The sequence below is a fragment of the Leptonychotes weddellii genome, chromosome 6 (assembly GCF_054177405.1).
Source record: "Leptonychotes weddellii isolate Sample4059 chromosome 6, ASM5417740v2, whole genome shotgun sequence".
In the NCBI taxonomy this organism is placed as follows: Eukaryota; Metazoa; Chordata; class Mammalia; order Carnivora; family Phocidae; genus Leptonychotes; species Leptonychotes weddellii.
The window spans coordinates 136,679,318-136,689,636 of record NC_138374.1 but is presented as its reverse complement, the minus strand read 5'-3'; the positions used below and the strand labels follow the sequence as shown (position 1 = coordinate 136,689,636).

Below are 10,319 nucleotides of genomic sequence, written 5' to 3'. Positions count from 1 at the left end.
TCCCTGCTCCGCGGGAAGCCTGCTTCTCACCTCTCCCACTCCCCCTGCTTGTGTTCTCTCTCTCGCTGTGTCTCTCTGTCAAATAAATAAATAAAATCTTAAAAAAAAAAAAAGGAAAGAAAAAATGTTCTATAATAGAGAATGTCACACATGTATACAAAGTAGACAGAATAGTACAAGGGACCTCCGTACACCCACACATAGCCAAGCAAACTTGTCTCAGCCGTGCTCCGCCTACCGCCCTCCCCCCGCCCCGGGGTATTTTGAAGCAGATTCCGGACACGGCACTTTATCTGTATTAGTGTTGTAAGCTGCTGTAACAAATTACCACAACCTCCTGGCTTCAAACAACAGAAATGTATCCTCCTGCGGGCTGGAGGCCAGGCGGTGGAAGTCAGCGCACCAGCAGGGCGGAGGCTCTGGGGGAGAACGTCTCTGCTTCTCCCCCAGCTTCCGGTGGCGGCTGGCAATCCTTGGCTGTTCTTGGCCCGTAGACACCCCAAACACTGCAGTCGCTGCCTCCATCATCACTTTCCCTTCTCCTCTGTACGTGTCCTTCACTTCTCGTGAGGACACTTGTCACTAGATTTGGAGCCCATCGTAATTCAGAATGAGCTCGTCTCAAGACTTTTAATTATACCTACAAAGACCCTTTTTGCAAATAAAGTCACATTCATGGGTTTCAGATGGATGAATGGGGGGGCACCAATCAACCCACTACATCGTCCATAACTATTTTAGTATCTCCAAATGATAAGGGCTTAAAAAAAGAGCCGTAGTACCACTTCACACTGTAAAAATGAATAATTCTTTAATCTAATATGCATTTAGTATTCAAATTTCCAGTAGTCTCAAAGATGTCATAAAAGTTGTTTAAAATACAGGGTTTTTTTTTAAAGATTTTATTTATTTGAGAGAGAGAGACAGGGATGGCGAGAGAGAGCATGAGCGGGGAGGAGAGGGAGAATAAGGCTCCCCGCTGAGCAGGGAGCCCGATGTGGGGCTCAATCTGAGGGCCCGGGATCATGACCTGAGCTGAAGGCAGATGCTTAACCAACTAAGCCACCCAGCTGCCCCCAAATCCCGTTTATTTGAATCAGAATCTAAGTAAGATATATAAGTTTGGATTAGCTATTTTTTTTTTTTTAGTCTATTTATTTAAGTAATCTCTATAACCAATGTGGGGCTTGAACTCACTGCCCGAGATCAAGAGCGGCACACTCTTCTGACTGAGCCAGCCGGGCACCCTTTAGATCATTGTTCTTTTAAGTTTCTTTTAATCTGTATGTTCCCTTTTTTTTCTTGCCATTTATTTGTCCTATAGAATTTTTCTCAGTCCAGATCTTGGTGACTATGGGTCTCTGTGGTGGAGGTGCAGCATTTCCTACACCTTCGTTGGAGGTTGGGCCTAGAGACTTGGTCAGATCAGAGTTTGACTGGGGGGAAAGACCCCTTCACCGTGGTTGTGGGTCTTCTTCCAGGTCATATGTGGCGTCCAGCTCCCTCTCTGCCGTGGGGCTCCTCTTCTGTAGCATTATGGTCTGGTTTCACGGGCACATGGTCTTCGCTCAGCTCTCGTAAGACAGCTGTAATACTTCACTGTGAGGGTCTCTTTTCTCTGCATTATTTAGCTTTTTGTTTGTTTTTTCCATTGATTTGCTTTGGTCTCTTTCGTGTTCATGTTTTAACTCACACGCCTGGTGGCCCTGGGCTCTCTGCTCGCATAGGAGTGGGGACCGTGAAGCTCTCTGGAAGCTTCGCCCCTGGATGTGACTCGTCAGGGTGGGCCCCTTGTTGCTCACGGAAGATGGCCTGGCTGGGCGGTTTTCTTGGGGACCACTGGTATCAACATTGTCAGGGCTTACCTATGACCTGCACTCGGTTTTCTGGAGGCCTCTTCCAGCCTTGTGCTTGGAGGGAGACGGCCTGGCTGCTGGCACCAGGGGGCCGGGGGGACGCGTCCCCAAATGCACTGCGCCTCTCCGCCTTCACCCCTGCCTGCTGCCCTCACCCAGAGACCCTCTGCTTTCCCGTCTCTGGAGAAGGAGCCTCCAGTCCTGGGCCGAGGCCCGCAGGGCCGCGCAGGGGTGCGGGAGCCCAGCCTGCCAGGTGCACAGACTTTCAGAGGCTCTCCTGACGCAGCCCCGCCCTTCCCACTTCCAGAGCTGGCCCGCAGCTCATTCAGGACCTTTAGGAATTCTGCCTTGTAAATCAGATCATTTTGGCTACCCAGGGGCTGGCTTAAGAAGATTCTTTTCTTTTTTTTTTCCTGCTCAGTCTTTTACCATATTTGTTCATTTGCTTTTCAGCTTTCACCCTGTGGCTGTCTTTGCTTCCCCCTTGTCCCCCCCTTTTCGGGGGGGGAGGAAGTGAGAGTAGGTGCATGTGCTCATTCTGGCATCAGAATGAAATACAGATGTTATTACCTCACATTGCAGATAAGGAAATGGAAGCTCACAGAGGGGAGTAACTTGTCTGAGGACACAGTGGCAGGTGACGGAGTGGGGCTGGCCCTGAGAGAGCGCCCTGGGGTGTGGAGGACAAGGATCCCGACTGAGATCAGGACACAGCGCTCGGCACGCTGGTGTGGGCAGGGCCTTCAGAGAACAGCCAGCCCACCCCCTGTCCACCGCCCCCTCCCCATTTTATGGGTGAGGAAAAGGAGGCCCCGAATGGAGAAGGGGCTCCACCAGACTTGTGGAGCAGGTTCATGCGACACCATCCCTTTCTGTGACGTCATTCAGTGACTGGCTCGGCAACCATTTATTGGGCACCCGGACTCATGCAGTGCAAGCCTGGGGCTGCTGACATGAGTGCATCATCCCTCATGCTACTTCCCGCCGGCTGCCAGGCACCCATGGGGAAGGAGTCAAGGACGGGAGAAGGACAACAGCTAACATTTGTTGAGTTCTTACTTCATGTCACTTTCCACATATCCGTGCATTTCCTCTGCACAGCAAGCCGGTGATACGCGGCACTGTGTGCAGAGCCTGGAATGCCAAGCCAGGCAGCCCCAGAGCGTCCATCGCCTCCTGAGAGGAGGACTGCCTTGAGGGAGGCCCAGCGGGGGCGGGGGGGGGCAACGGTGAGCTTGCAGGAGGGAGAGCGCTGATCCGATGCGCCTCCTTCCCCCTTTAGTGCTCCGTGGGCCCCTCCTCTGACAAAGCCTTGACCTTCATGAAGGACCATTTCCTGATGGATGAGCAGGTGGTGGGGACACCCCTGCTGGTGAAGTCTGGTGTGGAGTACACGAGGCTTGCGGTGGAGACAGCCCAGGGCGTCGATGGGCAGAGCCATCTGGTCCTCTACCTGGGCACCGGTGAGTAAAGGGCTCCAGACGTCCCGCAGCGACCAAGCAGGGACCGCAACTCAGGTTGCGGAGGGAAACCTTGGAGTTCGTTCACTCCTGCTTTCATTCCGCAAATGCTTCCTGAGCACCTACTATGTGCCTGGCGCCCTGCTAGGCTCTAAAATATGGTGGGGTTACCCAACAATGCAGTCTCCATCCTTTCTGAGCTTTGAGTCTGGAGAGGGCGACGGACACAGGAACACAGAGGGCTTTGCTGGCCTTAGCGGGAGCTGTTTGTCTCCCAGAGAAGCCACGTTAGGGCCACATTAGAGCCGTGAAGAGCGGCCAGGTGTCGGGCGGCTGGGAGCAGCGAGGGCAGGGCCTCTCCTTCAGGAAGTTGGCTGTGAAGGGCAAGTGGGGAGGGGGTGACTGGAGGAAGGGGGGTCCCACCAGCATGGTTTTTTTTTTTAAGATTTTATTTATTTATTTGACAGAGAGAGACACAGTGAGAGAGGGAACACAAGCAGGGGGAGTGGGAGAGGGAGAAGCAGGCTTCCCGTGGAGCCGGGAGCCCGATGTGGGGCTCCATCCCCGGACGCTGGGATCATGGCCTGAGCTGAAGGCAGACACTTAACGACTGAGCCACCCAGGCGCCCCCATGCTTTTGTTTTTAAAGATGGAAAGGTCCTCAGGCTCTAGGAGGGAGGCAGACGGTGAAGAAATGGGCAAGCCAGGGGGTAACTGGCAGGTGAATTGCAGAGGGAGCAGAAGCTGGAGTCCAGGACGTGGGTGGGGGCCAGCCCCCTGCTGGGATGGGGCGAAGGAATAGAAGAAGGTAAGGCTGGGTGGGTGTCCGGCAGGAAGCAGAGGCAGCTTTTACGGGCAGTCTTTTGTGATGGTCCAGGAGGAGGACACGGGGTCTTGGGCTGGGAACGAGGTGTAGAAAAGGGGAAGGTGTGAGGAGAAAGGGGTGGATTCAAAAGTCAGTGTGTAAAGAAGGAGCGAGAGTCAGCAGGGGAATGTGCAAGATTGCCGGGCGTGTGTATGGAGGGCCTGATGGGGGTGGATGACCTTGAGCTTCCATGGGAGAAAGCTACAGGTGCGCCCATCCTTCCAGGACACGTTCCCAGCCACTGTATCCGCTGCGCACATACTGGGTCCCAGCAGAGAGCAACAGACAAAAGCTCGGTGCTTGTGGAATGCATGCAGACAAACAACGAACGTACCACATGAGCCAAGGACTTAGTGTGTTATGAGACTAGAAACTGATTTTGAGGAAGGGTGGATCCGAATGCCAGCCGGGGAGGTGGCAATTTTTAACAGGGCGGTCAGCGCAGACCTCCCTGAAGTCCTTGGAGGGACACCTGGTGGAGGTGAGGGTGGCTGCCGATGGGGTTTCTGCAGAAGCGCTCAGCTGTCCGCTGCCCCAAGTCCGTGGAGGAGTGGGTTGGGTTCTTGCAAAGGAAAGACAGAGAGGCCAGGGGTTCCGAGCCGTTTATAACAGCGTTCCCGTCAGCCCCACAGCATAGAGGGGAGCAGCCTGACCAGCCTGAGTCCGTGCTCCCTGTCTCTCCACAGCCACAGGCGCCCTCCACAAGGCTGTGGTCAGTGGGGACGGCAGTGCTCATCTGGTGGAGGAGATCCAGCTGTTCCCTGATCCCGAACCTGTCCGCAACCTGCTGCTGGCCCCTGAACAGGTGGCAAGGGGCCTTCTGCCCAGGCGGGGGGCTTGGGTGCTGGGTCCTTACTGGGTGTGCAGAGGTCACTCTCCCTCTCTTTTTCAGGGTGCAGTGTTTGCGGGCTTCTCAGGGGGCATCTGGAGGGTTCCCCGAGCCAACTGCAGCGTCTATGGGAGCTGTGTGGACTGTGTCCTAGCCCGGGACCCCCACTGTGCCTGGGACCCCGAGTCTGGAACCTGCCGTCTCCTGCCCAACCCCATCCCGTAAGTGCCGGTCCTGGACAGCGGTGGAGGCTGGCCCAGCGGGACCTTCTTACCCAGCATGTGGGGTTCTTCCTCTCTCCAGGGGCGACTGGCACAGCCCCTCCCAGGACCTCCCTCCTATGGCAGAGGCTCCTCCTGGGACGGGGTTGCAGTCTTGAAGCTGCTCCAGCCGGCCTGGGTTTACCTGCCCTCTTCTCTGTCCCACCCTGCCCCCCTTCCTCCCTCCTCTTCCTGCTTTGGTCTGTTTCAAGGCCTGAGGTTTGCTTTCCCTGCCTTCTCAGGAAGTCCTGGAGACAGGACACGAAACAAGGGAATCCAGGGTGGGCATGCGCCACTGGCCCCGTAGGCAGGAGCCTCCATCCTCAAAGCCGCCCCCAAATCAGTGAGTGTGGAACCAGGGGGTGGGGGGGAAGGCTCAGGTTGGTGTTCCCCCAGAACCTGCCCGGCTTGAGAGCTGAACACCCAGACCTGGGGCGGATTTGAGTCCTGGCATCGGGAGGGAGGATAGGAATTCCGAGCTGGGACCCAGGATTGAAGCTGAAGTCTGTTTTGGTGTCAAGAGTCGGAGTCAGATGGACTGAGGGTCTGGGATCCAGACTGGAGATAGACGAGGGAGCAGAGCTGAGTTTGGGAGCTGAACTGGGAGGTGGAAGCGGGGAGTCAGGGTCCAAATGTCGGCAGAGCTTCCCTGCCCTCCTGCTCCCCTCCCTTAGCCGTCTCCTTCCTTCATCTACAGTTAAAGAAGTCCTGGCTGTCCCCAACTCCATCCTGGAGCTCCCCTGCCCCCACCTCTCGGCCCTGGCCTCCTACCACTGGAGTCGGGGCACGGCCAAGCTCCCAGAAGCCTCTTCGGCGGTCTTCAACGGCTCCCTGGTGCTGCTGCTGCAGGGTGGGGTGGGGGGTCTGTACCAGTGCTGGGCCATGGAGAATGGCTTCTCGTACCCTGTGGTGTCCTACTGGGTGCACAGCCAGGATCAGCCCCTGGCCCTGGACCCCGAGCTGGGGGGCATTCCCCGGGAGCGTGTGGAGGCCCCACTGACCAGGGTTGGTGGCGGGGCCGCCCTGGCTGCCCAGCGGTCCTACTGGCCCCACTTCCTCACAGTCACTGTGCTCCTGGCCTTAGTGCTTTCAGGAGCCCTCCTCATCCTCCTCGCCTCCCCAGTGGGGGCTCTCCGAGCCCGGGGCAAGGTGCAGGGCTGTGGGACCCTGCCCCCGGGGGAGAAGGCCCCCCTGAGCCGGGAGCAGCACCTCCAGCTTCCCAAGGAACGCAGGCCGTCTGCCAGCGATGTGGACGCTGACAATAACCACCTGGGCACCGAGGTGGCGTAGACTCTGGGCGCAGGCTGCCGCCGCGTAGAATAGGACAGGCGCCCGCCGCGCTGCTGGGGGACCTGGAGCAGCGCAGCCCTGAGGGCGGGGGGGGGGACGACACAGAACACCACCTTCCCACCTTGTCACTGGTGGCCCTCAGCGGGGCTGGACCCAGCAGCCTGACCCCCCGTGGGCCTCCCCTCCACTGCGCACATGGGCCCTCCAACGGGCCGTCCCAGGCCTGGACCAAACAAGAAGACCTAGAGTGGATCCCTCCAGAAACATACTGCTCCAGGAGCCCCTAAAACACGAGACTGCTCCAGGCCCCTGTGGTAATGAAGCCCAAGGTATACACGAGTGGGCACGCCACTGCCCGCCGTCCCTGGAGACCCCCCCCCGCCGGGGGCAGCAGCCACCCCCACGGACACCAAGGCTCCACTGTCCCAGGGCCCTGCAGGGAGCTGCCCCGTCCTGCCCCCTTGTCCGCTGAGCACCGCTGACTCCCGGCAAGTGACCACCTTCCTTCTTGTTTCAGTTGGGGCAGACTGTGACCCCCTGCTGTGCTTGAGGAACAGGGGTAATCTGAGCCTTGTTCCCGCCTCTCCTCTGGCTGACCTCTTCAGCCCCCTCCTCTCCCCTTTCCTTTATTTTGGGATTCAGAAGACCGCTTGTCACAGACAGTTTATTTTTTATTAAAAAGACAAAGCTCACGACTGGTGCGGTTTCTGTGGGAGCCGAATGCTGCAGCAGAGGACCGCGGGGCGGAGGGCCTCAGCGGGGAGGAGTTCCAGGTTTGTGGGGCCCAGCTGCCTCCAAGGGCAAACCACCTGCCCTGCCACCTGCCCGCCCAGAACCAACTCCGCAGTGCTTTCCTCATCCATCGCCGCTCCCCGCAGCTGCTGGCCCCACGGTCCCCGCTCCCCTCTTGGTGGACTGAATTTACGGAGCAACCAGACCGTACAGCCACCCCCAGCCTGGCCACCCCCTTCCCCCCGATCTGACGATCTGACGAGCTGCGCTCTGTGCACACCCCTGTGTGGAGGCTTCCCAGAGGCTCCTCTCCGCAGAGACCCCAGCATTGCCCTCACCCTACCATCCCCCTCTCCCACCAGCCCCTGCGCTGGGTGTTCTCTGCAGGGTCCAAAGAAAGGATAACGCTGCACCCCGCCCCCCCCCCACTGGCTCTCTTTCCCCGTTCTTACCAACACCCAGAGGGGGTCCTTTCTGGCTGCCTGCCCATGGCTCCCACAGAGAGGCCCTCGCCCCCTTGGATGCCCTGTGCTCTGGCTTTCTCCCCTACCTCTCTGCAAAAACGACTCTCTGAAGCTACCCATAAGCCCCACCGGGCCTTGATCTCTGTGCCACCTTCACACTTGGCCACTGTATTCCCATAACTCTCTTTCTCTGGGGCTTCTTCTTTTTTTTTTTTAATTTTTTTTTAAGATTTTATTTATTTATTCATGAGAGACAGAGAGAGAGAGAGAGAGGCAGAGGGAGAAGCAGGCTCCCAAGGAGCAGGGAGCCCGATGCGGGACTCGATCCCAGGACCCCGAGATCATGACCTGAGCCGAAGGCAGACGCCCAACCATCTGAGCCACCCAGGCGCCCTCTGGGGCTTCTTCTTTTTAAAAAATGTTTTTATTTTTAACATGGCACAAAGCAAACAATGTGTACTTCATGTAAGCGGAATCACACAGTATTTGGCCTTCGGCAACTGGCTTTTTTCACTCCCGTAACATCCTCAAGGTTCATCCATGTTGGCGGACTTCCTTCCTTGTTGGGGGCTGAACACTCTGCCGTTGTAGGTACGTTCCGCAGCTTCTTCACCTGTTCACATGCTGGGGGACACTCAAGTTGTCGCACTTCCTGGCTACGGTGAACACTGCTGAAGAGGTCTTGTGGGGGACAGTGCATTGCCTGCCCTTCTAGCTACTGCTTACCTCCACTTGGACACACCACAGACATCTCTAATGCAACATGTCCCAAATTCAATTTATCATCCCCTCCAAACCTGCTCTCTCTCCCATGTTCCCCTATGCTAGCTAATCACACTGCAACGTGGAGGCTTGGGGCTCACCCAGCACTTCCTCTCTCCCACCCCTCCACTCCATTGGCTGGGTCCCCACCCCATCTCCTCCTCCTCCTCGCTTGTCCGGGAATTCCTCAGAACCTCTGCAGTCCCACCAGGTCCTGACCACCTCACCAAGGCAACCAGAGCCGACCCCTAACCTGTCTCATCCACCTTTCTGCCACTCGCATCCAGACTCCATTCTCTGGCCTGGGTCAAGAGGAACTTACTAAAAAAAAATGTCTGCCTAAAATTTGAAGTGGCTAGGGGAGCCTGGGTGGCTCAGTTGGTTGAGCGTCCCACTCTTGATTTCAGCTCAGGTCATGATCTCAGGGTCGTGAGATGGAGCCCTGGGTCCGTGCTCTGCAGGGGGTCTGCTTGAGGTTCTTTCTCTTCCTCTCCCTCTGCCCCTCCCCCTGCTCGTGCACACACGTGCTCTCCCTTTCCCTCTCTCAAATAAATAAACAAATTTTAAGAAAAAAAAAACTTGAAATGGCTTTTCATTCACTCCAGAGTAAAGAACTCCGGAATAACCTCCTGGGACAGTGTGCCTTTCCTCTAGTCGCTCCATACACATCTTGCACCACATGCTCACCAAGGCTGAGCACCTTGTACTGTTTTCTGGAAACCTTTACTGAGTGCCCAGCATCATTTCAGGCCTTGGTGACACAGAGATGAACAGACAACCTGCCTAACGGAACTAACAGTGAGGTTCCTTGAGGCATGCTGTTTCTTCCACCTGGGACATCATCCCCTCTGGATTCTTCTCAAACCTATCACACAGTCAGTGCCCTATGTACACCTCACTATAATCCCTTTTATACACTGCTGCTGCTTCATTGGGCTTCTGTGTGCCTGGATAATACTCTCAATGCTGAAATCCTTTCATTCATTCAAATATTTACTGAGCACCTCCTATGTGACAGGCACTGTCAGGCACCGATGGCACACTAATGAACAAAGCAGACACAGTTCTTGTGGTCATAGAGCATACATCCTAGTGTGGGAGACAGATGACAGAAGTAAGTCAAACAAGTAGGGTGCATTAGATGGTGATGTGCTGGAAAGGAAAAAATTGAGTTGCAGAAAGAAGGTTGAGTGGAAGGAGTGTCTGCAGTTTTAAGTAGGAGATTCAGAGTAGGTCTCATTGATAAGGTGAAGTTTGAACAACGAAACAATGGAGTAAATGAAAGAAAGTACAGGCTATGTGGATGCCTGCAGGAAAACTTCCAGACATAAGAAGCCAGTGCAAAGGCCCTGAGGCAGGAGTGAGAGTAGTAGATGAAGGGAGAAAGATACTGGGTGTGCAGGGTCGGGGGGAGATTGTAGGACCCTGTAGGCCTTTGCCATTGTAGATATTGGCTTTTACTCCGAATAAATGGGGAACTGCTGGAGCATTTCTAACAGATGAGGGGACATGATCTGACCTAGAATTTAAAAGCGTCACCCTGGCTGCTGTCTTCTGATTAGAACATAGCAGAAGCAAGAGTGGAAGCAAAGAAACCGGTGAGGTAGCTTCTGGAGTCACCCAGGTGAGAGTGGTGGCTGGGGCCAGGCAGGCAGTGTGGAGGTGGTGGGAAGTGGCCAAGCTCCGGCCACATTTTTGAGATGAAGCCCATGGTGTCTGATGACCGGCTGCATGTGATGGGCGAGAAACGGAAAGCGTGCAAGGATGCCCCCAGATACTTGGTCTGTGCAAACGGAAGAGG

The 10,319-nt window shown here is 55.9% G+C and overlaps 1 protein-coding gene across 1 annotated transcript; it reads left to right on the top strand.

The window, feature by feature from the left end:
- Window positions 1-2,046: 2,046 nt before the first annotated feature.
- SEMA4A (semaphorin 4A) lies at window positions 2,047-7,252 on the top strand. The gene is made up of 5 exons (XM_081825445.1): window positions 2,047-3,319; window positions 4,868-4,986; window positions 5,074-5,231; window positions 5,513-5,613; window positions 5,968-7,252. Exons 1-5 carry the CDS (start codon window positions 3,178-3,180, stop codon window positions 6,558-6,560), a joined length of 1,113 nt encoding a protein of 370 aa, XP_081681571.1. The 5' UTR covers window positions 2,047-3,177; the 3' UTR covers window positions 6,561-7,252.
- Window positions 7,253-10,319: the final 3,067 nt, after the last annotated feature.